The 27,996-nt window shown below is 60.8% G+C and overlaps 2 protein-coding genes across 15 annotated transcripts; both read left to right on the top strand.

The window, feature by feature from the left end:
• Positions 1-162: 162 nt before the first annotated feature.
• Positions 163-6,045, top strand: HDAC10 (histone deacetylase 10). 11 transcript variants are annotated; one of them, XR_010932719.1, is made up of 19 exons: positions 164-735; positions 810-944; positions 1,175-1,271; positions 1,507-1,604; positions 1,704-1,808; positions 1,971-2,039; positions 2,221-2,347; positions 2,526-2,591; positions 2,760-2,819; positions 2,897-2,986; positions 3,125-3,231; positions 3,312-3,379; positions 3,459-3,726; positions 3,846-3,930; positions 4,320-4,411; positions 4,554-4,610; positions 4,885-4,963; positions 5,221-5,347; positions 5,433-5,571. XR_010932719.1 is itself a non-coding variant. In XM_067698463.1 (19 exons), exons 1-19 carry the CDS (start codon positions 677-679, stop codon positions 5,619-5,621), a joined length of 1,995 nt encoding a protein of 664 aa, XP_067554564.1. In that variant the 5' UTR covers positions 168-676; the 3' UTR covers positions 5,622-6,045. The 11 variants fall into 11 exon arrangements, 7 of the variants coding, with proteins under 7 accessions (XP_067554570.1, XP_067554568.1, XP_067554564.1 ...); XM_067698463.1 differs by having other exon boundaries at positions 168-735; positions 3,498-3,726; positions 5,165-5,347; positions 5,433-6,045; XM_067698462.1 differs by having other exon boundaries at positions 168-735; positions 5,165-5,347; positions 5,433-6,045.
• Positions 6,046-6,182: 137 nt separating this feature from the next.
• On the top strand, positions 6,183-27,945 carry TUBGCP6 (tubulin gamma complex component 6). 4 transcript variants are annotated; one of them, XM_067698458.1, is made up of 25 exons: positions 6,183-7,174; positions 8,036-8,199; positions 11,876-12,086; positions 17,437-17,610; positions 18,709-18,830; positions 19,592-19,670; positions 19,782-19,891; positions 20,099-20,190; positions 20,284-20,423; positions 21,415-21,564; positions 22,148-22,229; positions 22,314-22,402; positions 22,481-22,596; positions 23,802-23,940; positions 24,253-24,324; positions 24,517-25,633; positions 25,788-25,846; positions 26,051-26,186; positions 26,267-26,435; positions 26,530-26,671; positions 26,765-26,959; positions 27,037-27,169; positions 27,243-27,456; positions 27,537-27,718; positions 27,797-27,945. In XM_067698458.1, the coding sequence occupies exons 1-25, from the start codon at positions 6,434-6,436 to the stop codon at positions 27,886-27,888; spliced, it is 4,920 nt and encodes a 1,639-aa protein (XP_067554559.1). In that variant the 5' UTR covers positions 6,183-6,433; the 3' UTR covers positions 27,889-27,945. The 4 variants fall into 4 exon arrangements, 3 of the variants coding, with proteins under 3 accessions (XP_067554559.1, XP_067554558.1, XP_067554557.1); XM_067698457.1 differs by having other exon boundaries at positions 25,788-26,186; positions 27,115-27,169; XM_067698456.1 differs by having other exon boundaries at positions 25,788-26,186.
• The last annotated feature ends 51 nt before the right edge of the window (positions 27,946-27,996 follow it).

Below are 27,996 nucleotides of genomic sequence, written 5' to 3'. Positions count from 1 at the left end.
CCTAAGGACCCTCGGCCTCGCGATCCTTCCCGCGCAGCTCCTCCCTGAGCCCTTGCTGGGGGGGCCTCGGTCAGCGCTGGGCGCAATGGGCTACTGACGCGTCTGACCCGTGGCCTGCGGGGTCAGGGTGGGCCTGGGGGAGGCTTGGGGAGGGGGGGCACGGACCCGCGTGGCTCGGCTCATAGCACGCAGGTGGGGCCGCCGTGACGGCCCGCAGGAGCCTGGGCACACTGGCCCTCCGTCCTCGCACCAGTCCCCTCCGACTTACGCAGGGGCGCCGAGGCCGGCGACCCCCTCCCGGCTCCGGCGAGAGTAGGAGGTGGAGCCTCAGCTGGAGGGAAGGGCGGCGTGGGCAGAGCCCTGAGGGGCCCAGTCTTCGGCCCGCCCCGCTGCATCGGGGCGGGGTTTGGGGCAGCCGGAGGCGGGTCCATGCCAGGTCCGAGTTGGAGGAAGCCGGAAGCCAAGCCCCGCGAGCCACCCTATCGACCCCTGCCCCGCTCTGGCGCCAGCCGGACCTGGGGCCTCCTTCCTGTCCGGGCTCCGCGCCCGCGCCCCCGGCTGTGCTCCAGGCGTTGGGCTGCTCCCTGGGGCTGGCAAGGGGGGCGGGCAGTGCACTCACCTGCCTGTGAGTGGTAGTGTTTGGGTCCTGCCCACCCAGAGTGACCACGGTCAGGCCATGGGGACCGCACTTGTATACCACGAGGACATGACAGCTGCCCGGCTGCTCTGGGACGAGTAAGTGGGACCTGGCAGGGGCAGAGGCGGGGGATGAGGAGAGGCTCTGGACTCTGAGCTCTCTGTCCATTCAGCCCCGAGTGCGAGATCGAGTGCCCGGAGCGCCTGACCACAGCCCTGGAACGCCTGCAGCAGCGTGGCCTGGAGCAAAGGTGTCTGCAGCTGGCAGCCCGGGAGGCCTCGGAGGCGGAACTGGGCCTGGTGCACAGGTCAGAGTTGGGGTGGGCCCCCTGCCCCTGAAGCCGTGGTCCAGGACCTGGGCCTGCCCCAGCCTGCTGGAGCCTGGCAAACAGAGCCTACGCCCCAAGCCTCAGTTTCACCGTTGGATGGGTGGGTGAGGGAGCAGTGAGGGGGGTGGTCCCACTGGGGGTCCAGACCCTGTTTCTCCTCCGCCTGCTCCTCCAGGTGACCCTGCCTTGCCTGCCTAACCCCTTTGCAGCCCGGAGTATGTGGCCCTGGTGCGGGGGACCCAGGCCTTGGGCACCGGGGAGCTCCAGACCCTGTCTGGACAGTACGATGCCGTCTACTTCCACCCGGTGCGTGCCCTGGGGACACACCCACCCACCCACCCAGTCACACATCCGGGTACTCGTGCCTGTTCACACGGGCAATGTTCCCGTGTGCCAGTGCCCTTCTGGCTGCTGCTGCGGGCACCGGGACTGGCCTGGCCAGTTCTGCGCAGTGCTTGGTGCCCTGCAGCCTGGCACAGGGCTTGGTAGAGCCTGTGAGGGGTAGTGGGCAGGGGGCTTACCTGCACCTCTGCCCTGGCAGAGTACCTTCCACTGTGCCCGGCTGGCTGTGGGGGCGGCGCTGCAGCTGGTGGATGCAGTGCTGGCGGGAGCTGTGCGCAACGGGCTCGCCCTGGTGAGGTGAGAGCTGCCCCCTTCCCTGGCCGCCCCGACCTGTGGGTAGCCCTGTGAGGACGCAGGATGACCCTGACACGCCCCACACCCCACTCCCACCCGCAGGCCTCCTGGGCACCATAGCCAGAGGGCTGCCGCCAATGGATTCTGCGTGTTCAACAACGTGGCCATAGCGGCCAGACATGCCCAGCGGCAGCACGGGCTGCACAGGTTTGTGCCGGTCTGGCTGCAGGGTGAGGCCCAGGCCAGCGGGGAAGGGGGTGGAGGGGGCCTTTGAGGGACCCCACCCAGCTCCTTCCCATCCTGGGCCTGGCTCCTGGCCTGGAGGTGGGAGGCCCTGCCCTCAGTGACCCCAGAGCTGTCTGTCCCCAGGATCCTCATCGTTGACTGGGATGTCCACCATGGCCAGGGCATCCAGTATATCTTTGAGGACGACCCCAGGTAAGCTGGGAGTGGGGACAAGACCCTCCCCTGCGACTCTACTTTTCAGGATGAGCACTGCCCGGCCTGGGAAAGTCTGAGGGAGCAGACGTGGCTGTGTGCTCGGTGGGGTGCGGTTAGGCTTCTGCAAGGAGCCCTGGGGCTGAGGGGCCTGTCCTCTGGCCCCGGCTGACTGTCGCAGCGTCCTTTATTTCTCCTGGCACCGCTATGAGCACGGGCGCTTCTGGCCCTATCTCCGAGAGTCAAATGCAGACGCTGTTGGGCAGGGCCCGGGCCTTGGCTTCACTGTCAACCTGCCCTGGAACCAGGTGCCTGCCCCTCACCCCGGGCCCCCCACCCAGAGCCCCTCCCCCAGCCCACATTCCCCCCTCCCCCGAGTGCAAGCCCAGGGCGTCGTGCCCCGATCACCCCCAGAGCCCAGGCCCCAGGGGTGAGGACCCCGCCGTACTCCCTGGCAGGGCCAGCACTGATGCCCCTTGGCCACAGGTCGGGATGGGAAATGCTGACTACGTGGCCGCCTTCCTGCACGTGCTGTTGCCTGTGGCCTTTGAGGTGACCGTGAGGGGGGTGGAAGCGGTCTCAGTGGCAGGGGGGTGGGGGCGATGCGGTGCCCAAAGTGGAACAGAGCCCCTGGGGTGAGGAGGGTCTCTCTGGAGGAGCCTCTCCTCCGCCTCAGCTCCAGCTTCTTTTCTGCCTCTCCCCACTGGGCCCTGCCTGCAGTTCAACCCTGAGCTGGTCCTAGTCTCCGCGGGATTTGACTCAGCCATCGGGGATCCCGAGGTGAGGACCTGGCCGGGCTGGGGAGGGCTTCTGGAGTCCTGGGGCCAGGGCCCCATCACACCTGGTTCTGGTTGCAGGGACAGATGCAGGCCACGCCAGAGTGCTTTGCCCACCTCACGCAGCTGCTGCAGGTGCTGGCTGGTGGCCGGGTCTGCGCTGTGCTGGAGGTGATTGTGGCGAGCTGGGAGGGTGCATGCACCGGAGGCTGAGATGTGGTTGGAGGGGTCCTGCCTCGTGGGGCAGGGCATCCTGCCTGGGCCCCTGACACCCCTGCCCTTCGTGTCTCTGCCCCCTCCTTATCCCAGGGTGGCTACCACCTGGAGTCACTCTCACAGTCCGTGTGCATGATGGTGCAAGCGCTGCTGGGCGACCCTGCCCCGCCCCTGTTGGGGCCCATGGTGCCGCATGGCAGGTGCGGGGGGCAGGACGGAGGAGGGTGGGGAGGGCCAGGGGTGGGAGACCAGGCCTCACCGATACTGCTTCTCCTCGCAGTGCCCTGGAGTCCATCCAGAGTGTCCGGGTAGCCCAGGCCCCTCACTGGATGAGCCTCCAGCAGCAAGGTCAGCGTGGCCTGGGTCGGCAGGTGGGATGGTGCCGCAGGCTCTCGTGCAGTGGCTGTGACACTGAACCACCCCCTAGGTGTGGCCCCTGTACTGGGTCCCAGCCCCTACTCCCCAGAGGGGAGGCCCTCGTCTCTGCTGCTGACCGGGAGGCCCGAATTCAAGGCAGCGGCAACCCAGGACGTGGCTGCCCTGAGCTCCCTCCTGGACCAGCCGCGCCTCAATCCCACGCCCCCTGTACGCACGGCTGTTGCCTTGGCTGCGCCAGATGCTGCCCTGGCTCTGCCCTCTGACGTCCTCTGTGAGGAGGGGTCAGCCCCACAGGAGGAGACGCAGGCCTGGGCCAGGTGGGCAGGGTGGGCCTGGGGAGAAGCCCGGGACCATGTCTGCACATGTGTCTGTGTGACTCATCTGTGGTCTGTGTGTCATTCTGTGTCCTCGTGTCCTTCTGGTTTGTCCACCACAGGCCACATGAGGCCCTGGCCCAGGACAGGGCCCTCACTGCACTCGGGAAAGTCCTGTACCTTTTGGACAGGATCCTGGATGGGCAGGTAAGGGCACTGGGGAGGGGCTGGGGGGTGGCCATGGAGTCAGGGGCAGGGCCCAGGACGTGCCTGCGACAGGTGGCCTGTCCAGGGGAGGGCTGGGTGGTACAGAACCATGTGGACATGAGCATTGCCTTGTGCCCAGGACCCTTCCCAAAACAGCCCCCAGGGGCAGGGTTCAGGAACACCCCCTTCAGTTCCCTCAACGAAATGTCCTTTGGCAGAGAAGTGAAGGGGATGATTTATAGTTTTATGCAACTTAGTTTCAGAAATGGAGTAGTTAGACCTCAGAGTGCACAGGTGACAGCCACGGAGACACGGGCCAAAAGAAGGGGCAGATGGGTTTGTTTACCTGGTTTGGGGGTTACTCTCTACACCTGTTATTCACTTCACAGGTGAGCAGTGGCATTGCAGTCACCCCAGCCTGTGCTGCAGCTGCCACCCTGGATGTGGCCATTCGGTGTGGCCTGTCCCATGGAGCCCAGAGGTAAGCCTCACATGGCTGGTCTGAGGCTACGAGGCAGGGCCCATGGGCACCCCCTGCCCTGGCTGGCCATGTGGGAGTGGCTCTGGGCATGGGCTCCAGGCGGGGTGAGTGCAGCTTACCCAGGAGCCAACTCTTCCTCCAGGCTGCTTTGTCTGGCTGTGGGGCAGCTGGATCGGCCCCCAGATCTCACGGATGACGGGTATGACTCTCAGGTCACGGGTATGTCCAGTTCTGCAAGTATGTGGGTGAGCACATCACCCTGGATCCCCAGGGGTGACTGGTGGGCGGGGCGTTCCGCAGCTGGAGTTTGGCAGAGGGCCCCTGGGAGCAATGCCAGGAGGGTCTCCAGCACAGAGGGTCAGCAGTCTTAGCATCCCTGCCCCTGAGCTGTTCTTCTTCTGTCCGGGCTCTCGACGGTGGGCGGCGTCTCACACACAAGCTCATGTATCCATATGCTTGCTCTCCCCTGGAAGGAGGAATCTATGGCTGAACATTGGGGGCAAGGAGGCAGCTGCCCTGTCCATGTTCCACGTCTCTGTGCCACTGCCAGGGGTGAGTGGTGGTGTCACAGGGCAGGGCAGCTGCAGCTCACTGGCATCGGCATGAGGGCCAGACCCCTGGCTTTCACCTGCCCTTCCTGGCGGGACTGTGGGTGTGTCCGCCCACCTGAGATTGGGAGGTGGGGTGGCCTGAGCCAGCTGGAGGGGTGTTCCCTGGATGAGGGGTTGGGCTATGCTGCTGTCCCTCCCACAGACGACTGGAGGGTTTCTGAGCTGTGTCCTGGCCCTGGTGCTGCCCCTGGCCTACAGCTTCCAGCCTGACCTGGTGCTGGTGGCGCTGGGGCCCGCCCATGGCCTGCGGGACCCCCAAGCTGCACTCCTGGCTGCGCTGCTTCGGGGCCCAGCGGGGGGCCGAGTCTTGGCCCTTGTAGATGAGGTGAGCTGGGCGGGGTGGACCTGCTGTGGGGTGGGAGTGAGGAGAAACCAGCAACTCACTGCTTCCACCTCTGCTGCTGACTCAGGAATCCACACCCCAGCTTGCGGTGGTCCTGGCCAGGGTGTTGCATGGAGAGGCAGCCCCCAGCCTGGGTCCCTTCTCCATGGCCTCCCCAGAGGACGTGCAGGCCCTGATGCAGCTGAGAGGGCAGCTGGAGCCACGGTGGAAGATGCTGCAGGTGGCCAGTGAGGCTGGGGGGCCAGGCTCAGGCTGAATGCTTGGGGCCTTGGGCGACAGCTGCCTTAGAGCTCTGTGGGGAGACGGGCTCACGTCCTGGGGAGTGGGGTGCTGCCCTGAACAAGCTCATAGCCGCGTCAAGCAGTTGTGCACCTCTTCCTAGCTCCTCCTTGCGTGCTGTGACCTGGTAGCTTGAAATAGGCCAGTGTGGGAGTATTTACACCCCAGAAAAGACACTACCAACTAGTCCCCCAAGAGCCTGTTGTTAACCATTCACTAGCACACCTCTGCGCCAGGCCTCTGTCCTGAGGGCTAGGCTACGGGGCTGCCCAGGACACTGGCTCAGGGGCTCTGTATCCCCCCGCCCCAGCGCGGACTCCCCCTCCGGCGACCCGTCTCTGCACGGACGGCCCCTCCCTCGCTCCATCCCCGCCCAATCAGTAAACGTCGGTTAAGCGAAAGTCTGACTCCGTCTCCCTTATTGAGCCCGATTTAGTTAACTCAGTTGATTCCGGCCCGTTTCCCCACCGGTGGGAACGAGGCTCCAGGGCGGAAGGGCCCTTGATAGGCGGCCTCCAGGTTCCGCCCCCTCCGCGCGTGCCGCCCGCCTCCCAGGTGACGCAGTTCCGGTGCGCTTGCTCCGGCTGTCTGGCTGGTCGCGCGGCGGTGACGCGGTGGCGGGAGCTGGGGCTGCGCGCTGTCTCCGGGGTGAGGGGATCCGGCAGGCGAGCGGGCGCGCGGGTGTGGCCCACGCTCCGTCCTCGGCGGTGCCTCTGCCGGCCGTCCCCTCTCCGGGGCCCCGAGAAGGCGAGTCAGGCCGCGCTCCAGGGCCCGGCGTGAGGAGGGGGCATGGCCAGCGTCCCCCAGCTGGTGGACGACCTGTGCGAGGCCCTCCTGCCGGCCGCGAAGGCTCACTCTGGCCAGCGCCGCGGGAGCCGCAAGAAGGCCAAGCAGAGCCTCAAGAGGGTGGCCTACAACGTTCTGTTCACGAGCCTCTTTCAAGATGAGACCCGCAAGCTGCAGCCCGGCCTCCCGAGACTCCCGGTGAAAAACAGGATCCTCATGCTGTCCTTCGACTTGCGAGTGAGCGGCCTGGGCGCCGAGGCCGACCGCCTGGAGGAGTTGGTGGAGGAGCTGGAGGCCGCGCATCGCCGGCCGCTGGCGGAGCTGGGATCCGTGCTGGACCTGCTGGTGCGCCTGGCGGGCAGCGGGCCCCCGCGAATGCTGCGGCGCCGGCGGGACTTCTTCCTGCACAGCCGGCCCGTCGGGAGAGACGTTCCCTACGGCGGCTACGACTGCGCCGACCTGAGCGGGTTGGAGGCGGACGTGCGGTCACTCATCTCCGGAGAGGAGTATCTGTGTCGGGACCTGGTCCGGAAGACGCTGCAGGTGATGGAGGCGGCGCCGGGCACCGGCCTGCCCGCCGTCGGGCTCTTCTCGTATGGCGACCCCTGCGGGGACAGGTTTGAGAGGGACACCCGCGTCTCGCTCTTTGGAGCCCTGGTGCACAGCCGCACGGCCGACCTGGACGTCCGCCTGGACCTGCCCCCGGTGCCGGACAGCGCAGACCTCTCCGGACTGGCCATCAAGGTAGAGTGTTTGCTTCCTGCCTCCGGCTCCCCGGGCTTGGGAAGGGCCTCGTTTGACCTTCCTTCCATCGGGGCAAAAGGAGGACAGCTGGAGTTCGGAGCACTGGCGGCTGAGCCGTGGGGACTCCCACCCCCCCCCCCCCGCGCAGCCCCCGGCCACGTGCCACTTTCCTCTTGTATTTACTGTTCAGTCACTTCTTTTGCCTTCGAGTTGATGTTTAAATTCAAGTTCATGAAGATGAAATAAATCCGGTTCTTTCCTGCGTTTCAAGTGTTCAGTAGCCATAGGTGGCAAAAAACATTTGTTCCTGCTGTTCGTGTAGTGTTATATGCTGTTTTCCCGGTAAGGTGGGATTTTTCCGTTATTTAGTAAATTTTCTTTTGCCTTTGCATTTTGCGGCTTTGCTGAAAGGGTGTTCTGTCATCGTTCAGTTATTCCCTTACTGTGAGGCATTTAGATTGTTTTCAACCGTAATGCTGTGGCAAACATCTTGGCGGACGTGAGTTTTTCTGTGTCTATGTGACTTTTTCATGCTGGGTTCCCCAAAATGGAATTTCCAGATCGGAGACATCTTGTGAAAAATGTCATTGTAAGTTATTTTGAGGCTCGTAAGCCTCAGCAAGCTTGTGTTGTGTGAAATTGGGAATTGGTAATGAATGAGTTTAATTCCTTAAATGATTCCTTAGGGGTGAAAACATGGTGTACTGCTTATGTGCTTGAGGAAAATAGAAGAAACGTTCTGCCGGGTTCTTCCCATAGAGTAAATGGAAGCGTGTGGAAGTGCCCCTGGAGCTCTCATCCCACTCAGGTGAAATCTAGACACCATGTCCAGGTGAAATGTCCTTTTCCCTTGGCCTCTAGGTCTCTTCGAGTGTGGATCAGTCGGAAGATGAAGGGTTTCAATCAGCATCCAATCTGACTCCTGATTCCCAGTCTGAGCCGGGCATGACTCCAGACATTGACCTGTGGGACGCCGTGCTCACCTACGAGGCCAGCAAGCGGAGGTGCTGGGAGCAAGTTGGATGGTTCGTGAGCTTTGCCTTAAAATGCACAGTGCCCCCCCCCCCCCAGCCCCCGGTGAACCTGGCCTTTACTCAGAGAGCCCAGGTGGTTGGGTTTAGGAACTTGCAAGTTTCAGTCAAGCTGTGTACAAGTTGTCTGCGCCCGAGGGGTTGAGAGAAGTGCAGGCGGAGAGGGCTCTCGGGCCTACGCAGGTTCCCACTGAACCAGTAACTTTTGCAGATCGCACTTCGCAGTCCGAGTGGTCAGTTGGCAACTGAGTTACATCCTGGCCACGGTGGCTCCCAGTCGGAGGTGTGTGGTCAGTGCTGGGCTTGGGGTGCTGACGAGGGAACGTTCTTCACGTCTATAACGACTGAGGGTGGTCCTCTGGTGAGAAGTTCGGTCCTCGCAGTGTTTCCCTGGTAGATGCTCTTCCCGTCCACGGCCTCTGCACACAGGATCTCTCAGTCTGTAGTGTGCTGGTGTCTCGCAACCTCCCAGAGTGGGGGTAGAGGACACATTTCCCAAATGTTTGGTCATGGGATCCTCTTGTTGCATCTCATCTGCTGGCATTTTTGTGGGATGCCAGTTTGGGGAGCACTGAGTGAACGAGGTGGGGTTCCCAGGGAGCCGAGTGCCTCCCAAGGGTGAGCACGCCCTCGGGGATGCTGTGTGGGCCCTGCTCCTGCTGGGGTCGCTTTCCTGGCGTGGTCATCTTCCCCCACATGGATTCCCCCAGGCACCGTCTGTTTTGGTGGTTGTCTTGTCTTTGAGGGGCTTCTCTGCTCTGTGACTTCCTGTTAAGTCTTTGCCCTGTCTTGTGTGCACAGAGCAAATCTAGTCGCTCCGCTGTTTGCTAACCCCTCACGAGTCTAAGCACTGGCCGTCAGGCAGCTACTCCTTTCTTTTGTAAATATTCGCTAGTGGTATTTCAGTTACCAGTTCCCACTTTGCTAGGCTCAGTTTTGCAGGTCACTGTTCAGGAGACATGGTTGCTCAGCTGGTCAACATCCTCGTCCCTTTTTCTGAATGCGCTTAATCCCCTCAGTGTCCCCCGAAAGCAGAACTGGCCCCACAGCTCCAGCGTGAGGAGTACCTTGCGGTGTCCCTTCCAGGAGGACGGCAGCCAGTGCGATAGCCTGTGCCCCGCGCTCCTGCAGGAGACGCCCGGCCAGCTCGTGGCTGGGCACGGCCTGAGCTCACTCCCCCAAAGCTCTTCCACTGCCTGCTCCATCGTAACCTGCTGCCCCAACCCCTGAGGACTGTCACTCGAGTTCATTTGGAGAATCTCGGGAACTTGTTGCAGTTGAATCCCAGCCGCCTACTAGTTTCCTGCCGGGAGCTCTGACGAATGGGCAGTTGCGGCGCCCTGTCCACCTGCAGCCCCTGGATTGTGAGCTCTGCCCTCTCCTTGAGAACCCCCAGAGGACCCCTGCCCCTGTGCCTCACCCTGTGAGCCAGCGTCGGTCTCCCTGCTGCCAGGAGTCCTCTGTGTCTGTCGCCCTTTCTGGGGAAGTGGTTTCATTGATGTTAAAGGCCAAGTTCTCTGTGGGTCCAAGTGTGAGTTTGTTTTCCTTCATGGACTCTCCTCCCTCAGCTCTGAGCCACTGAAAGGGTCGTGTGGCCACAGTGGTCGGGAGTTGGCCCTGGAAGGGTGGGCAGGAGCCTAGCACTCGTGCGCAGTGGGGTGGTGCTTGCAGCACATGCATCCCCCGGGGGACCCCCTGGAGGGCCATTCGGAAGGACCCTGGAGGTCCGAGTCTCCTCCTTTCCTCGAGCTCTTCCTGCCCCAAGGGAGTGTGGGCTGGTGTCGTGGCCCGGCTGGGCCCCGCCTGCTGATCGGGGCACTCAGGACCGTCCTGCCCGCTTCTCCTGCCCACTCAGGCTGTCCTCCACTCGGCCAGTACCACTTTCCAGGGATGGAAATCAGAGGTGCACCGCCACTCCGCCTGCCATGCCTCATGGCCTCCCCATCTGGACTGTGGACCGCCAGCCCCTGCCCTCGCCCTCCCCACACTGAGCCCCGAGCACCTGGCCCCTTTCTCTTCCTGTCTCTGGGCTTTCACACAGGCCGCTCCCTCCGCCAGGGACACTGCTCCAGGTGTGGCCTTGCTCCCAGGGCCTTCCTGACCAGTGTCTCGGGTCCCTCTGGGACCCGTGTCATGGGCGGTGAGTCGCGCCTCCTTGTAGCTTGTGTCCGCGCACCTGCCCCATGAGGACTGGGCTTGTCCTGCTCTGGCCGCTGCTCTCAGACACTTGGTGAGTGAGGGAAGGAGCGCATTATGGTGCAGTGTTCGTTAAAAAGCATTTTTGGTTTTGACAAGTTCTGAGATTTTTCTCGGGTTCCTTTTATTGAGAAATTACTCTTTCCAGTGGATTTTAAAGAACAGTTCTTTCATACTTTCAGTAGGGTTGGTGGTTTCCAAAGGAATGTTTAATAAGTGATACTGGCCTTCCCTGGTGGCGCAGTGGTTGAGAGTCCACCTGCCGATGCAGGGAACACGGCTTCGTGCCCCGGTCCGCAAAAAAAAAAAAAAGAGAGAAGTGATACTGTCTTTTTGGCCTCTTTTGAACAGTGTGACCGGGCTGGGCAGACACTGGTAGTTCCTGAACTTCCTACAGGACCCCCATAGGCAAAGACCTCAGGGGTGGATGTGTGCCCAGAGCCACCCTCTGTGAGACCCAGCTGGCCTGATTTCTCCTGGAATTTCAGGAGACTTTTTCCTCTGTACATTCTTTGTGCTTTTGTGGGGGGAGGGTGATAAAATGCACATAACGTAAAATTTATCATCTTAAGGCTTTTTTTTTTTTTTTTGCGGTACGCGGGCCTCTCACCGTTGTGGCCTCTCCCGTTGCGGAGCACAGGCTCCGGACGCGCAGGCTCAGCGGCCATGGCTCACGGGCCCAGCTGCTCTGCGGCATGTGGGATCTTCCCGGACCGAGGCATGAACCCGCGTCCCCTGCATCAGCAGGTGGACTCTCAACCACTGCGCCACCAGGGAAGCCCCATCTTAACCCTTTTTAAGTGTACGGTTCAGTGGCATTAAGGACATTCACGTGGTGTGACCATCACCACCATCCGTCTCCAGAACTGTTTCATTCTCCAAACTGAGGCTCGGTCCCCATTACACACTCACTCCCCCTCCCCCTCCCCCAGCCTCTGGCCCCCACCCTTCTCCTTTCTGTCTCTGTGGTTGTGATTACTTTAGGGACCCCACAGGAGTGGGGTCACTCAGTACTTGTTGTCTTGTGACTGGCTTGTATCACAGCGTCACGCCCTCAGGGTTCCTCTGTGTTGTAGCATCTGACACGTTGTGTCAGAATTTCCTTTCTTTTTAAGGCTGGATAATAGTTCCCTCGTGTGGACGGATCGCGTCCTTCTCCACTCCTCTGGCGATGGACACGTGCGCTGTTGTTAATGTTCTGCTCCAGGCTTGGGTGTTGTTTCCCATGTAGAGGCCGTCGCGAGCCGGTGGGCAGCCGGAGGACCGCCGTGTGCCCGGAGGCGCTGGGCAGGGCGGGCGTGTGCTGCTGCTTCCGGACCCTGTCTGCGTGGCGCCGTCTGACGGCCTGCCGGGCGCTGCTGGAGGGCTGGGGGCCGTGGGGAGTCACACCTGGTCTTAGACGTTTTATGCTGTTGAACCGCTTTGTCCCGCCTTCTGTTCACGTCCACTCGCTGCCCCCCTCTGTCCCCCACAGCCCGCCTGGCCACCGAGAGGAGCCCTACCTCACCGAGGCCGGAAGGGCCGCCTTCGACAGGTCCTGCCGGCTCTGCCAAGCAGGGCTGCAGGTGCTGGGCGGGGGCCTCCTGCAAGCCCCGCAGCCCGTCCTGGTGAAGGAGTGCGAGCTGGTGAAGGATGCGCTCAACATCCTGATTGGGGTCGTGTCCGCCACGTTTTCCCTCTGCCAGGTAAGGACATGCTCACACGTGACACACCTGGGCGCTGGGTGGGAGGGGGAGGGCAGCGGCCACGGAGTCCAGGGTGGCGTGTGGTCGGGAAGCCCACTTGGCCACCTGCCTGGTGATTGTCTTTTCGTTTCAGTTCTAAAAAGTATTAATTCATTAACATCCTTTTAAAAACTGAATAAAAGTAAGATGTTTCTTGCCGTCAGTGAAAGAAGAGAAATGTACCCGTTTCCGTGGATCCTCGAGAAGTGCGGGCGGGGGTGGGGGGTGGGGGGGGTGGGGCCTTTTGTATGTGTTGCTCTGCACATGCTTCCCTTGTCCTGTGCCCGGTCTCTCTGTGTCTTCAGTGTACTTCCCAGGGCTGTTCTCAGGTGGAGCGTGTGCTAGAAGCACGTCCTGGGCTTGGCGCAGACGCGCTCCAGCCGACTCTAGGCGGTCCTGGTGCTGGGATGCCCTCTGGGACGCTGTTCCGACTCCGCGTTCGTGGCCTCATAGTGTTCTGTTGTGTGAATGGCCCTTCTCTGTGGAGGGGAAGCAGCCCTCTCCACCCTTTTAAGATTGTGGTAACACAGACGTAACTTAAAATTTACCATCTTACCCACTATCAAGTGTACTATTCAGTGGCATTAATTATGTTCACAATGTTGTGTAATCATCCCACTGTCTGTTTCCAAAATTTTTCATCTTCCCAAACTGAAACTCTGTCCTCATTAAACACTGACTCCCCATTTCCCCCTCCCCCAGCCCACGGTACCCACCTTTCTACTTCCTGTCTCTGTGATTTTCCTCATATGAGTGGAATCATACAGCGTTTGTCCTTTTGTGTCTGACTTATTTCATTCAGCATAACGTTCTCAGGGTTCATTCATGCTCTAAGCAGTGTCAGAATTTCCTCCTTTTAAGGCTGAGAAGTGCTCCATGCGTATATAGACCGCACTTGCTATCCATTCATCACGTTGATGGACACTTGTGTGGATTTCACCTTTTGGCTGTTGTGAATAGTGCTGTGTGAACATGGGTGCACGAGAATCTGTTGAGTCCCAGCTTTTAGCTCATTTGGGTATATTCCTAGGAGTGGAATTGCAGTAATTGCAGGGGTCATACGGTATACGTTTAACTTTCACACTCCCTCCAGCAGTGGCCTGGGGTTTCAGTCTTTCTGCGTCCTTACCAGTACTTATCCCCCCACCCCTTTTTTGGTAAATAGTAGCCACCCCAGCAGGTGTGAAGTGGTATCTCATTGTAGTTTAGATCTGCATTTCCATCATGGCTAATGATACTGAGCATTTATTTTTTTTAAGATTTTTTTCCCTTTTTGTTTTTAATTAATTAATTCTTGGCTGCGTTGGGTCTTCATTGCTCTGTGCAGGCCTTCTCAAGTTGCGGCGAGCAGGGCTACTCTTCGTTGCGATGCACAGGCTTCTCATTGCGGTGGCTTCTTTTTTTTTTTTTTTTTTTGCGGTATGCAGGCCTCTCACTGCTGTGGCCTCTCCCGTTGTGGAGCACAGGCTCCGGACGTGCAGGCTCAGCGGCCATGGCTCACGGGCCCAGCTGCTCCCCAGCATGTGGGATCTTCCCCGTCCCCTGCATCGGCAGGCGGACTCTCAACCACTGCGCCACCAGGGAAGCCCGCGGTGACTTCTTTTGTTGTGGAGCATGGGCTCTAGGCGCACGGGCTTCAGTAGTTGTGGCACACAGACTCAGTAGTTGTGTCACACGGGCTTATTTGCTCCATGGCATGTGGGATCTTCCTGGACCAGGGCTCCAGCCCGTGTCCCCTGCGTTGGCAGGTGGATTCTTAACCACTGCGCCACCAGGGAAGTCCCGAGCATTTTTTCATGGGCTTGTCTTTTTTGAAGAAATGTCTATTTTGGTCCTTTGCCTTTTTTTTGTTTGGTTGTTTTTGGGTTTAGAGAACGGAAATGTATTTTCCCATAGTTTTGGATGCCGGAGGTACAATATTAAGGTGCTTGCAGGATTAATTTCTCCTGAGGCCTTTCTCCTTGGCTTTCAGACAGCGGCTTTCTTATTGTGTCCTCACATGTCCTTTGCCCTTTTTTGAATTGGGCCGTTGAGTTGGAGTTCTTTATATATTGTGGATAGTAATCCCTTATCAGATATATGATTTGCAAATATTTTCTCCCATTCTGTAGGTTGTTTTTTCATTCTCTTGATAGTATCCTTTGAAGTACAAAAGTTTTTAATTCTGATGAAGTTCAGGTTTTCTTTTTCTTTCTTTTGTTGCTTGTACCTTTGGTGTCATATTTGAGAAATCACCAAATTCAAGGCGTCTATGTTTCCTTCTAAGAGTTTATTGTTTTAGCTCTTAAGTTTAGATATTTGATCAAGTTTGAGTTAATTTTGTATTAACTCAAGTGCAGGGGGAGGGTCCAACTCAAATCTTTTGCATGTGGATAGTCTGTTTACCGAGCACCATTTGTTGAAAAGACTGTTCTTTCCCCATTTGTATGGTCTTGGTATCCTTATGCATTAATTGACCGTATATGTGAGTGTTTATTTTTGGCCTCTGTTCTGTTCCACTGGTCTTCATGTCTGTCCTAATGTCAGTACTACAGTGTTCTGTTTTTTTGGGGTGCCGTGCTGCGCAGCTTGCGGGATCTCAGTTCAAACCAAGGATTGAACCCGGCCCACGGCAGTGAGAGCGCCGAGTCCTAACCACTAGGGCAGCAGGGAACTCCCCACGTTCTACACTGTTTTGATTACTGTAACTTTGTAGGAAGTTTTGACCTTGGGAGGTGTGAGTTTTACAACTTTTTTTTAAGATTGCTGTGGTTATTCAGGGCCCCTTGCAATACCATTATGAATTTTAGGATGGTTTTTCCTATTTCTGCTAAAAACACCATTGGGATATTGATAGGCATTGCATTGAATCCACAGATCGATTTGGGTGTATTATTATTATTATTTTTGGCCACACCACACAGCATGTGGGATCTTAGTTCCCTGACCAGGGATTGAACCTGTGCCCCCTGCAGTGGAAGTGCTGAGTCTTAACCACTGGACAGCCAGGGAATTCCCTGGGTGTATTATTATCCTAACATTACTAGACATTCCAGTCCGTGAACGTTGGGTGTCTTCGCGTTTATTTAGGTCTTTAATTTCTTTCAGCGATGTTTTCTAGTTTTCACTGTAGCAAGTCTTTTGCCTTCTCAGTTAAGTTTCTCTCTTAAGGATTTTATTCTTATGTTACACTAGTAACTGGAATTGTTTTCTTAGTTTCCTTTATTTGGCTTGTTCGTTGCAAGTGTATAGAAATACAACTGATTTTTGTTTGTTGATTTCATATCCTGGAACTTTGCTGAATTCCTTTATTAGCTCTAACAGGTGTTTTGTAGATTCTTTAGTGTTTTCTGTATATAAGATCATGTTATCTGCAGACAGATAATTTTCTTCTTCCTTTCCAATTTGGATATTAAAATTGCTTCTTCTTGCCTAATTGCTCTGGCTGGGACTTCCAGTATTATGTTGAACAGAAGTGGTGAAAACAGCCATCCTTGCCTTGTTCCTTATCCTCGGGGGAAAGCTTTCAGTCTCTCACCACTGAGTGTCACGTAAGCTGTGGGTTTTTCACACGTGGCCTTTATCCTGTTGAGAAAGTTCCATTCTTTTCCTAGTTTATTGAGTGTTTTCATCATGAAAGAGTATTGAGTTTTGTCGGTTGGTTTTTTTGCATCTGCTGAGATGATCATATCTAATTTTTTCCTTCGTTCTATTAATGTGTATTACATTGATTTTTTAAAAATAAATTTATTCATTTATTTATTTTTGGCTACCTCGGGTCTTCATTGCTGCGTGTGGGCTTTCTCTAGCTGTGGAAAGCCGGGGGCTACTCTTCATTGCGGTGCGTGTGCTTCTCATTGCAGTGGCTTCTCTTGCTGCGGAGCATGGGCTCTAGGCGTGCGGGCTTCAGTAGTTGTGGCATGCGGGCTCAGTAGTTGTGGCTTGCGGGCTCTAGAGTGCAGGCTTAGTAGTTACGGCACACGGGCTTAGTTGCTCTGTGGCATGTGGGATCTTCCCGGACCAGGGCTCGAACCCGTGTCCCCTGCATCGGCAGGGGGATTCTTAACCACTGCGCCACCAGGGAAGTCCCTACATTGATTTTTGTATGTTGAACTGCCCTTGCATTGCTGAGATAAAACCCACGTGGTCATGGTGTATAATCCTTTAACATGCTGATAGATTCAGTTTGTTAATATATTATCAAGGATTTTTGCATCTGTGTTCATAAGGGATGTTGGCCTGTAGTCTTTTCCTTGTAATGTCTTTATCTTGCTTTGGCATCAGGGCAATACTGGCCTCTTAGAATTAGGAAGTGTTCCCTCCTCTTTAATTTTTGGAAGAGTTTAAGAATAACTGGTGGTAGTTCTTTAATTGTTTGGTAGGATTTACCAGTGAAGCCATATGGTGTTGGACTTTTCATTTCGGGGTTTTTGTTGATTTTATTTTCTTTAAATTGTAAAATTCACATGACGTTAACATTTATTATCTTGTTGGGAGGTGTTGTGCTGGTCCCAGCCTATTTTTTTCCAATTAATTAATGAATGAATTAATTTAAGGCTGTGTTGGGTCTTCGTTGCTGTGCGCAGGCTTCCTCTAGTTGTGGCAGTCGGGGGCTACTCTTCGTTGTGGTGCGTGGGCTTCTTATAGCGGTGGCCTATCTCGTTGCGGAGCACGGTATTTGTGGTGCGCAGGCTCAGTAGCTCCACAGCACGTGGGATGTTCCCGGACCAGAGCTCAAACCGTGTCCCCTGCACTGGCAGGCTGATGCTTAACCCCTGCGCCACCAGGGAAGCCCCTCTATTCCCTATTTTATTGTTTCTCTTCCGTTAGCCTTGGGTTTCATTTGCTCTTTTTCTATTTCATTAAGGTGTACAGTGTGGGTATTTATTTGAGACCTTCTTTTCAGCGCAGGTACCTGCAGCTGTACGTTTTCCTGTTCACACAGCTTTCACTGCATCCCACAAGTGTGGTTGCAGTCAGCCCTCTCTTAGGTTGTTTCCGTGCTCTGCGGTTGTAAACCATATTGTGGGGAACACGCCATGGCAGGTGTCTGTGTGCCTTTTCCATTATTTCCTCAGGACAGGTGCCTGATCTAACGGCAAGCACTTTCTCACAGCCCCAGCCCCAAGCAGGTGTCTGTGTGCACCCCTCAGGTAGCCTGGAAGGCCTTCTGCCTCCTGCGCCCTTTCCTGTGTGTGTATCTGGGTCGGGGCCCCTGGTCTTGGGGGTGCTGTGGGCAGTGCTGTGGTTGGGTGCACGGGTGGAACGGGATGCAGCACCACACTGGCTCTGGATGCCCGGCCCCAGTGACCCCCGCCTTCGTCCTGTCCAGCCAGCGCAGGCCTTCACGGTGAAGCAGGGTGTCCACGTCTCAGGAGCATCCCCCGAGAGCATTAGCAGCCTCCTCTCGGAGGTGGCTGAGTGCGGGACCCACTACGCGCGCCTGAGCCACTTCTCTCTGCAGCCTGTGCTGGACTCCTCGTGCAGCGAGGGCCTCGTGTTCCAGGTACGGCCCCGCCTCATGCTGCTGCAGGTGTGCCTGAGAGCTGTCCACAGGTCCTGCACCAGGGCCTCTGAGTACAAACGGTGTTCTCCTCGGTGATGTCCCAAATCCGTCAGTTGCCCTTCAGGAATGGGGTGGCCGGCGATTACGTCTTACCTGGCCCGTCACTTCACTGGAAACCTGGGGCAGACATGTTGGGGCCACGAGAGAGTGCGAGGCAGGTGTGGCCAGTGCTGGGGGCCCCGGGGGCAGGCCAGGCGGTGTGGGTTGGGCCCATGCTGCCTGTTCCCCACTGGGTCCCTGGCGTGGGGCTGAACCAGGTCCTCTTGAAAGCCTTGTCTTTGGCCCATTCGCTGGCAACAGCCCCCAGGGCAGCGGGGGCAGCTGCGTGGGAGGGGCATCCAGACTGAGAGAAGGGTGCGGGCAACGCAGCGGGGCTGCTGGGGTGACGTGACGAGGCTCAGGTTCTAGGATGGGTCACAGTGGGGCTAGGAGGGCAGAAGGAAACCAAGACAGGACTGATGTGTCGGCTCTCTGGGGTGTGAGGGCGGGACAGCTGTCTCCTTGCTGGGGGGTGCCTGACGTTTGTTCTGGAGTGTTCCACGCAGACCTCCTGGAACGGCATGAGCTGAGCTGGGGCCATACTGCTGTGGCTGCCCAGGACACGTGTGTCCTCGAGACCCCAGTGATCTGAGCAGCCAGAGACCCTCTGAGGGCTGGCGTCTGTGCACAGAGCCCAGCTGCTTGGGATCCGCAGGGTCCGGTTTCCCGGTGCAGCTGGCCCTGGCTGCGGGGACAGGATTTGCAGTGGCCTCGGGCTCCGGCCAGGCTCGGTGTCCGCACGTGACCCACAGATGCCCGTTCCTTGGAACACGGAGCCCCAGGGTTGGGGGTGGAAGCCCTGCCTTTTCCTGCACCGGCTTGTCCTCTGGTTCTGAGCTTGGTGGCAGTTCCCCAAGTGCCTAGCCGTCCTCCTCCCAGCCCCCTGCCCCCTGCCCCGCACCTTTTCCTGCACCGGCTTGTCCTCTGGTTCTGAGCTTGGTGGCAGTTCCCCAAGTGCCTAGCCGTCCTCCTCCCAGCCCCCTGCCCCCTGCCCCGCAGGCCTTCACCAGCGGCCTGAGGAGGTACCTGCAGTACTACCGGGCCTGTGTGCTCTCCACCCCGCCCACCCTGAGCCTCCTCACCATTGCCTTTCTCTTCAAGAAACTGGGCCGGCAGCTCAGGTGAGCCTCAGCACGGCAGCCTGGTAGCTGGACAGGGGCAGGTGTGGGGCTTGCTGGGTGGTGGGCGGCCATGAAAACAGCCCTCCTGGTAGGCGTCTGGACAGCCCCTTGACCCAGCTGAGTTCACGAGGTGCTGGGCGCTGTCTGTTGGCAGCCCACCATGCAGGCCCTGCCCAGGATCGGGGGCTCCTGCCTGACAGGCACACAGGGTGCCTACAGACAGACCCGGCCCCTGGCACCCAGGAGCCAGTTAGTAAATGCCAGGCCAAGGGCTGCTGGCAGGTGCCACCTGGAGAAGGCAAAGTGGGGGGCTGGGGCGGGCTGAGGGGCTCAGTGGGAGAGGAGTTCTTGCAGGCAGAGGGGCAGGAGTGTGGAGGTCCTGGGGCTGGAGATGGGAGCCTGGGGGCATCTGGAGGGTGCTGTCGGGCTGTGCTGACGTGTGGAGCACGGCCTGAAGTGGGGTGTTGGGGGCGAGGGGCCCAGGGGGGACTTGGCAGCCATCCAGGGCAGAGGAGGTGGCAGCCTGGGGGAGGCCGGATAGTGGCAGGTTTGGGGAAGGGTTGTGGACTCAGGGGGATTCAGTCTTGGCCAGACCTGGGGAGGAGGTGGCGTTGCGTGGGGTGCCCTGGGAGGGGCCCGGTAGGAGGCTCACACCTGAGGTCCTTGAGGTGCAGGTGGTTTTAAAGCCAGACCATCTGGACAGGCAGAGTAGGGCCTGGGACGTGTTCTGCTCACCTGGTCTCACCGGCCTGTGTGTCCAGGTACCTGGCTGAGCTCTGCGGTGTTGGCACTGGACTCCTGGGTGCTGGGGGCGGAGCGCCCGGGGCTGCGTTCCCCACTGTGAGTCTGGGTTCCTGCCGGGTGTGGGCCTGGCCAGCCCCACGGGACGGGCAGGGCTCCCCGCCTGCTGTCTGTGCCGTGTGCGCTGAGCCCTCCTCTTGCCGCCTCCAGGGGGTGAAGCTGCTCTCCTACCTCTACCAGGAGGCCCTGGATAACTGCAGCAACGAGCACTACCCGGTCCTGCTGTCTCTGCTGAAGACCAGCTGCGAGCCCTACACGCGGTGGGGGCCGGCATGGGGTCGGGGCCCCGCTCAGCCCTAACACGTTCGAGCTCGTCCTCGCGTCGGGGCGCCTGCTCAGCGCAGGGATCAGAGATTGGGGTGGCACGGGGAGGGCACGATGGGGGGTTCGGACTGTGGGCACCGGGGCGCAGCTGTCTACCCCCGTGGGTGCCACCCACCTCACCACTGGCCCACCCACCCTGGCAGGTTCATCCACGACTGGGTGTACAGTGGGGTCTTCAGAGACGTTTACGGCGAGTTCATGATCCAGGTGAACCACGAGTACTTGGGCTTCAGAGGTAGGTGGCGGCCGGCTGCGGCCGGGACCCCACACCCTCGGCGGGTCGGGGCCGTGGTTGGACTCAGACCCGGCTGTCTCGTCCCGCACGTAGATAAGTTTTACTGGACCCACGGCTACGTGCTTATTTCCAAAGAGGTGGAGGACTGCGTCCCCGTGTTCCTGAGGCACGTCGCCCACGACGTGTATGTCTGCGGGAAGACCATCAACCTGCTGAAGCTCTGCTGCCCCCGGGTGAGGGCGGCTGGCACGCGCCCCCCGCAGGGTGCTGCCTGCTCGCCGTGTGCCAGCCCCCGGCCCCCTGCGGCCTGGTGATCTGTCCTTAGCTCTGGGTCAGCTGTGTTGGAGCAGGGGTCGTGGTGACCTCTCCCTCAGTTTCCCTTGAGAGCTTCACGAGCTCAACTTCGGTTGAGTTTCTGGGCGCTCGTTCAGACGGGAGGAGAGCCGAGGGCGTTTCAGAGGCCGGGGGGCAGCGGGCTCCTCCCTGCCCTCCTCTGCATTGGAAACCGCCCCGGTAGGGCAGGGATGGGCTGCGTCGCCAGGCAGGTGGACCCAGGGGGTCTTGTGCAGCGCTCACAGGGCTTGGCCGCGCTCCGTGCGGCTGAGGCTCTGCGGAAGATGGCCGGGTGGCAGTGGTGGGGTGTGGACCGGCAGCCTCTGCCTGGAGGTGCTGTCTGATGTCCGAGCAGGCTGGCCAGGCGTGTGGACCTGGGGGTTCCTGGCAGTGGAACCGCCGAGTGCAGGCTGGATCAGGGGGCAGCAGCCGGCCGAGTGCAGGGCTGAGATCAGACTGGAGCGGCCAGGACAGGCTCAGGGCTGGGTGGGAGCGTCCCATGCAGGGGAGGAGACTCATACTGGTGAGGCCCCAGGAGCAGCCCAGAGGTTGGACGACATGGTGGGCTCGGCCCTGGGGGGAGGGCGTGGCGGCTGGGGCAGTCCTGTCTGAGCTGACCTTAGGAAGTGCGTGTGGGCGTGTCCGGCTCTGGGCAGCTTCTTCTGAAGTGTTATTTGTGGGAGGCAGACCTGGCTTCTGCCACAGGGCAGCCTTGGCCTGGGCGGAAACCCGCCCAGCCTGTGATGTCCTGGAGCCGTGGAGGATGCCAGCGAGGAGTGCAGGGTGTCCGAGGAAGCAGGCTGTCCGCGTGGGTCGCCAGAAACAGGGAGGCCGAGAGGGGTGTGGGTCTGCGTGCCTCCGGGCTCACGGCAGGTCCTCCCTCCTCGGCAGCATTACCTCTGCTGCTCCGATGTCCCGGTCCCTCGCGTCTCGGTGATATTCTCCCTCGAGGAGCTGAAGGACATCGAGAAGGACTGTGCCATCTACGTGGGCCGGATGGAGAGGGTGGCGCGCCACAGCTCCATCAGCAAGGAGGAGAAGGTGAGGGAGGGGCGCCTTGGGCCACGGGCCTTTTCTTGCGCCTCCCTCTCCTCCCAGGGTTCCTTGCGCCTCCCTCTCCTCCCAGGGTTCCTTGCGCCTCTCCCCCTCCTCCCAGCGTGGGCTGGACAGTGGGCTCCCCTCCTGCTCAGGAGGGGCAGGTGTACTGGGGTCCAAGCTTTGCGCCTCCTGTGGCCTGGGGAGGGGTTTGATGGAAAGTCCTTCCTGGCCCGGCACCTGGTGGGCAGCAGGGAGATGTGGGCTGGGCAGACCCCAGAGAGCAAGTGGCGGGGGTGAGCGTTGGAGGTGCAGAGGAGGCTGTACACCCTGCTGGGGCGGCCTGGCCTGGCCCTCCGTCCCCGCAGGGAAGCCCGTCCCCTTCAGGGTGGGCATACAGGCCTGGGGTCTTGGCTCCAGATTGCTCTGGGAGAGCGTATCGATTGCCTGGGAACCAGCCTCACCACTGTGTGGGGTGGGCACCGTGCCCCCAGAGCCCACCCAGGGTCTGAGCGGACCCCTCTCCCAGGCCATCCCAGGGGCATGGGAGGGAGGATTAGATGCGTCAATCAATGGTGGTCTTTTTCAGGAATTACGAATGGAAATTGCAAAACAAGAATTAATCGTCCAGGCCCGGGAAGCGGCGTCCAGGGTCCTGAGCGCGCTCAGCGGTGCGTGTGGCTCGGGTCCCCCTCTGCGTCGGGGGGCTGCCTGCTGGGGCTCCTCATAACATGCCCCTTACTGTCTTGTCGCAGATCGGCAGCTGTCTGAGCGGATGGCCTTGGATGCCCAGAAGCGAGAGCAGTTTCAGAGGCTGAAGGAGCAGTTTGTGAAGGACCAGGAGGTGGGTGGGGTTGGCCCGGGGGTGGCACAGGCTCGGGGAGGCGGCTTCACCAGCGGGGCCGCCGGGGGTGTTGTGCAGCGCCGCCGGGCGGCCAGGCAGGAGGAGCTGGATGATGACTTCAGCTACGCCCGTGAGCTCCGGGACCGGCAGAGGAGGCTGAAGGCCCTGGAGGAGCAGCTGGAGAGGAAGGCCAGGTAGGTGGCCGCGGGCGTAGTGGCCACTCCGGGTCGGCCTCCCTGGGACGAGGGCACCGTGGGGACACCGTGGCTCGTTTGATCTTTGATGGGCCTTTACCTTTTATTTTGACACCTTGCAGGTGTACGTTCAGGCCGGAAGAGTAGTGGTCTGAGCTCAGAAGGTCTCCTTGCGGTCGGTTTGTGTGGACTCGGGTTCAGGGTTGGGGCACACTGTTCCTGTCGCCTCTCTGTCTCTTTGTTTCTTTTAAGTTAAACAGCTCCTGTTTTTCTAATTTTTTCTTAAACCTGTTAGCAGTTCGACAGAGAAACAGGAATTTCTCCAGCACAGTATCTGCGAGTCTGTCTCTTGCTGTGCCATCAGCTTGTCCCGCCCTCCCCTGCATTTCCCATAAGCTGGCAGCAGAGCTGGCATCTCGAAGGGGGGCCCTTTGTGGGAGGGGCTGTCCCTTCCTGCTCACTGTCTCGGGGTCTCAGTTGTCCTGACCTTGGGGGCGGTTTATGGAGCTGTGACTGAGCCAGCAAGTGATGAGTGCGTGTATGCCTGTGCCCGTGCATCCGTGCTGTCTTGTGTGCACACACGTGTGTGTGTGTGTGTGTGTGAGTAGACATTATTCACCTGTTCACACGAGGAGGAAACTAGGTGTAGAGGCTGTGTCCCTGGCCTGTGACAACCGAATTAAAAATGGCCGGTCCAGGTTTGAGACCAGCTCCTGATGGCGAGAGGATCAAAATCGTTGGGTGTTAACATGCCAGGCCAGCTTTGAATGAAGCAAATAAAATGTTTACACTGCACCCCGTGTACCCTTCTGCATTGATAATCAGTTCTCTGGGGTTTGCGCCAGCAGGACGGGGAGCTGCCTTTTACGCAGCTGACGAGGTGAGGCCTCACCTCCTAGAGGCCCTGGGCAGCCCCCGGCCCCTCGCCAGTCCCTCTGCTTCAGGCTGTGTAGGGGCTCATCTGGTGTTCACTCTGCGGAGTGAATTCACTGGGCCTGCCCGCTGGGGGCTCCTAGTCTGGGGGCCAGAAAGACCTGCCCAGCGAGGCCCCTGCAGGTGTTGCGGGAGCAGCTACCTGCCCGGGGAAGGTGCTGGGCATGTGGACTGCCCATCAGGGGTCTCTGCCACGGAGAGCCTCCAGCCCACGGGGCACTGGCTGGACAGTGGGGTGACCATGGTGACCAGTCCTCTCTTGGTGGCTACAGGCAGGCCCTGGTGGATCATTACAGCAAGTTGTCTGCAGAGGCAGCTCGTCGGGAGCAGAAGGCGCTGTGGAAGGTCCAGAGGCACAGATTGGCCGGCGCTCGGCTTCGTTTTCTCTTAGAAGATCAGAAACGCGTTCAGGTAGCGCTGCTGTTCACAGGGGAGCTCTTCCCCGGCCCCCCGGGGACTCAGAAGCCCTGAGGTCGCACGCAGACCTTCCTGTGTGCCCGCTGGAGGAGCATGAGTAAGGCTCTCATCGCGTGTTCAGAGGGGTCGTGACCCGGAGAGGCCGTGCTGCCCTCAGACGACACAGGTGGTGCTGGGCGCCAGCCGGGCTGCGAGCCAAGTGCCGCGTGAGCCCCGCCGCATCGCGGTGCCCGACAGTTGCGGGCGGTGGGGCTGTGACTTCCACCCCCACGGCTGCCGCCGCACATCCTGCTGGTTGAATTTCAGGAGCTGCTGGAAGACATGGCGGAGGGGAAGCCCCTGGAGCCGCTGGCCATCCTCCCGGGTGCCCGCTTCCAGGTGAGTGCCCGCTCCCGGGCGAGGGGCCGGGGCAGGACCCAGGGCACATAGCGTGGGGCTCCGAGCTGGCTGCCCCGTGCCTGGCCTGTGTCCCCACTGCCCCCCTGTCATGGGTTTTGGTGCTGGGTGCAGAACCGAACTTGGGGGACAGAGCCGGATAATGGGAGGGACCAACGCACACTTGTGTTTCAGGCTTCCTTTCTGGGCCCTGAGCACCCCGACGGAGGCGGCAGCTGTGATCCTGGGCATGAGGGGCGGCACGAGGCTGCCCGGGACAGCCCCGACAGGCAGAGCGTGCTGACGCCGCAGCCCCTCGAGCCTCCAGCAGCTGGGGCCTGCGGCTCAGGGCCAGGAGCAGGCCCGCTGTCAGAGCAGGCGGAGGGGCTGGGGCCGTTCTCTGTGGGCCTCAGCATCCGAGACTTCCTGCCCACGGCCCAGGGGGCTGAGCAGCCTGTGCTCACCAGCGCGGCCCCCGTCCTGGACGAGGCGCTGCAGACCATTGGCTCGGACCTGCCTCCCCTGGCTCCGTCTGCAGCAGCGGACACAGGGCCCTCCGGGCCACAGGAGTACGATTTCAGAACCATCCTGAGGCCGTCTGTGGCCGCCCCAGCTTCCCCAGGGGCCCTGCAGACTGCAGGAGGCAGCTTGGGCAGTGAGGGGCAGCGGCTGCGGGAGGACACTCACGTGCAGCTGGACACGTGTGTCCCAGATGGGCGGGTGGCTCTGCCTTACGCGCACCCCCCCCAGCACCCCTCCTGCCAGGAGGAGAGCAGCCAGGACCCGGGGCAGCTCTGTGGGCAAGTGGCAGAGCCTGGTGTTCCCACAGAGGGTTATGCTTCTGGAATGGCTCCCGCCCGGCCACGGTGGAACGTCCACGGACACGTGTCTGATGCCAACATCAGGGTGGGGGAGAACGTGTGGGATGTGGCCCCCTCCCGGCCACGGTGGAACGTCCACGGACACGTGTCTGATGCCAGCATCAGGGTGGGGGAGAACGTGTGGGATGTGGCCCCCTCCCGGCCACGGTGGAACGTCCACGGACACGTGTCTCAGTCCAGTGTGATGCTGGGGTTGCTCTCAGGGGAAGCTGAGCCCAACGTGCCCGGGCCCCCCTGGGCGCCCCCTGACCATGGGTCCCGGTCAGGCCTCAGCTTGGGAGCCCAGAGCCCTGCCTGGGAAGACGAGCCACGGCTGCCTGCAGAGACGGCCTCAGGCGGCTCTGGCCGTGGGGAGGAGACTGGCCTGCAGGACTTGCTGTCTGCGGAGGCTGCGCCCACTGCTCTGGAAGACAGTATCCCTGAGGAGCCAGGTCAGTGGGGCCCCCAGGGCTGTCCTGTGACGGGGGGCGTCGGTGAGCCCGGGGGGCGGGTGAGAAGCTGGCTGCCCCGGGGACTTGGTGGGGCGCTGTCCAGCGGCAGGTGCTGGGCCCTGACGCCCCCTCCCACCCCGTTCGTTCCGCTCAGGCCCGGGGGCGAGTGGGGACTCCCAGGACCTCTCTCCAAGTGGCCCTCCGAGCTCACAGGTCAGGGCAGACGGGGTCAGGGGCTGGGGACCAGGAGTCGGGGCAGCGTGTGCTGCTGGTGGGCCCCCTGCCCCTGCCTGGCCTGTCGTGGGCAGTGAGGGCTCCGCCCTGGGACTGGGCAGCACGCGGGGGATGCCCCCCGCCCAGTCCGTCCTCTCCCATTCGAGGGGAACAGGCGGGCTCCTTGAGGCTGGGTTGTCTCAGGAGGGCGTAGACACCCGGAGCAGCCCAGGCCCTGGCGAGGAGGCGGCCCAACGCTGGGACAGGGAGCAGGCCTACCTGGCGGGCCTGGCGGGGCAGTACTGCCTGGAGCGGTACCCGGACACCTACGAGGCCATGTGTGAGTGGGCTGGCCGTGGCGGGAGGGAGCCTGGCCGGCGCGTCCCTGGTGCGGGACCGTGGTCCGTGTCACCCCTGCAGCAGAGCCTCCCGTTGCCCGCCTCCTGCACCACGGGCTGCCCCGAGCTTTTGCCCTCCCCGAGGACCCCGGGACCCAGTCAGACGCAGACGCGAGTGCAGTGCAGCTGAGCGAGCTGCTGCCGCTGCCCGTGCTCATGAAGCACTCCATCACGGCCCCGCTGGCTGCCCAGTGAGTGCCCGCCCGGCCCGGCCCGCCCCGCCCGGCCCTCCCCACCCGGCCCTCCGCGCCTTGCCGGCCAGTGACGCCTGGCCCCTCCTGCCAGCGTCTCCCTGGTGAACAAGGCCGCAGTCGACTACTTCTTCGTGGAGCTGCACCTCGGGGCACACTTCGAGGCGCTGCGGCACTTCCTGCTGATGGAGGACGGGGAGTTTGCGCAGTCCCTCAGCGACCTGCTCTTCGAGAAGGTGAGGCCCGGGTGGGGCGGGCACAGGTGGGGCTGCGGGAGGGGGCCTGGAGGCCTCGGGACGCCTCGGGACAGCCGTGCCCTGCTGCTGCAGCTCGGGGCGGGACAGACGCCTGGGGAGCTCCTCAGCCCGCTGGTGCTCAACTCCGTGCTGAGCAAGGCCCTGCAGTACAGCCTGCACGGCGACACGCCGCACGCCGCCAACCTCTCCTTCGCCCTCAAGTTCCTGCCCGAGACGTTTGCCCCCAATGCCCCGGACGTGCTGAGCTGCCTGGAGCTCAGGTACAAGGTGAGCAGGGCGCCCTTGTGCAGATGGGCGGGGGACGGTCCCGGGACGCAGGCGTGCTGAGTTGGCTTCCCTGGCAGGTTGACTGGCCCCTCAACATCGTGGTCACCGAGGGCTGCTTGAGCAGGTACAGCGGCATTTTCTCCTTCCTGTTGCAGCTGAAGCTCATGATGTGGACGCTCAAGGATGTCTGCTTCCACCTCAAGCGCACAGGTGAGCCTGGCGGGGCCCCGGTGTCCCCTCAGCCCGTGGCTGTAGCTCAACACCCCCCCCCCCCCCCCCGCAGCACGGGTGAGCCACGCAGCCGGCTCGGTGCAGTTCCGCCAGCTACAGCTGTTCAAGCACGAGATGCAGCACTTCGTGAAGGTCATCCAGGGCTACATCGCCAACCAGATCCTGCATGTCACCTGGTGTGAGTTCCAGGCCAGGCTGGCCTCGGTGGGCGACCTAGAGGAGATCCAGCGCGCCCATGCCGAGTACCTGCACAAGGCTGTGTTCAGGTGAGGCGCGGGGCCGGGGCCGCGTCCCCCGTGTCCCCCGCGTCGGGCGCGCTCACCGCAGCCCCCGCCTGCCCCCCCAGGGGCCTGCTGACGGAGAAGGCGGCGCCGGTCATGAACATCATTCACAGCACCTTCAGCCTGGTGCTCAAGTTCCGCAGCCAGCTCATCGCCCAGCCCTGGCGCGGCCCCGAGCACCCCAACTTCGCCCTCCTGCAGCAGTCCTACAGCACCTTCAAGTACTACTCCCACTTCCTCTTCAAAGGTGACCCTCCCCTGGGGCCGGGCAGGGCCAGGCGGGGTGGGGGCGGGGCTGAGCTGCTCACTGACGCCCTCCCCCCAGTGGTGAGCAAGCTGGTGAACCGCGGCTACCAGCCCCACCTGGAGGACTTCCTGCTGCGCATCAACTTCAACAGCTACTACCAGGACGCCTGAGGCCTGTGCGGCCCCGGCGGGGGTGCCTGCGCTGCAATAAAGGTGCTGGCCGCCCCACTCCCGCCTCTCTCTACCGGGCGGGTCCTGGGCCGGGGCGGGGGCAGAGCG

Source organism: Pseudorca crassidens, chromosome 11 (genome assembly GCF_039906515.1).
Source record: "Pseudorca crassidens isolate mPseCra1 chromosome 11, mPseCra1.hap1, whole genome shotgun sequence".
Lineage (NCBI taxonomy): Eukaryota > Metazoa > Chordata > Mammalia > Artiodactyla > Delphinidae > Pseudorca > Pseudorca crassidens.
Note: the sequence above shows the minus strand (reverse complement) of the source record. Positions and strands in the feature narration are given on the sequence as shown.

Bases quoted from the DNA above. Each gene is read 5' to 3' on its own strand.
- HDAC10 (XM_067698462.1), top strand. From the start codon at position 677: ATGGGGACCGCACTTGTATACCACGAGGACATGACAGCTGCCCGGCTG. The intron at 945-1,174 runs GTCAGAGTTGGG...ACCCCTTTGCAG, and splicing joins GAACTGGGCCTGGTGCACAG to CCCGGAGTATGTGGCCCTGG. The intron at 5,348-5,432 runs GTGAGCTGGGCG...CTGCTGACTCAG, and splicing joins TCTTGGCCCTTGTAGATGAG to GAATCCACACCCCAGCTTGC.
- TUBGCP6 (XM_067698456.1), top strand. From the start codon at position 6,434: ATGGCCAGCGTCCCCCAGCTGGTGGACGACCTGTGCGAGGCCCTCCTG. The intron at 19,671-19,781 runs GTGAGTCTGGGT...TGCCGCCTCCAG, and splicing joins CCGGGGCTGCGTTCCCCACT to GGGGTGAAGCTGCTCTCCTA. The intron at 20,191-20,283 runs GTAGGTGGCGGC...TCCCGCACGTAG, and splicing joins CGAGTACTTGGGCTTCAGAG to ATAAGTTTTACTGGACCCAC.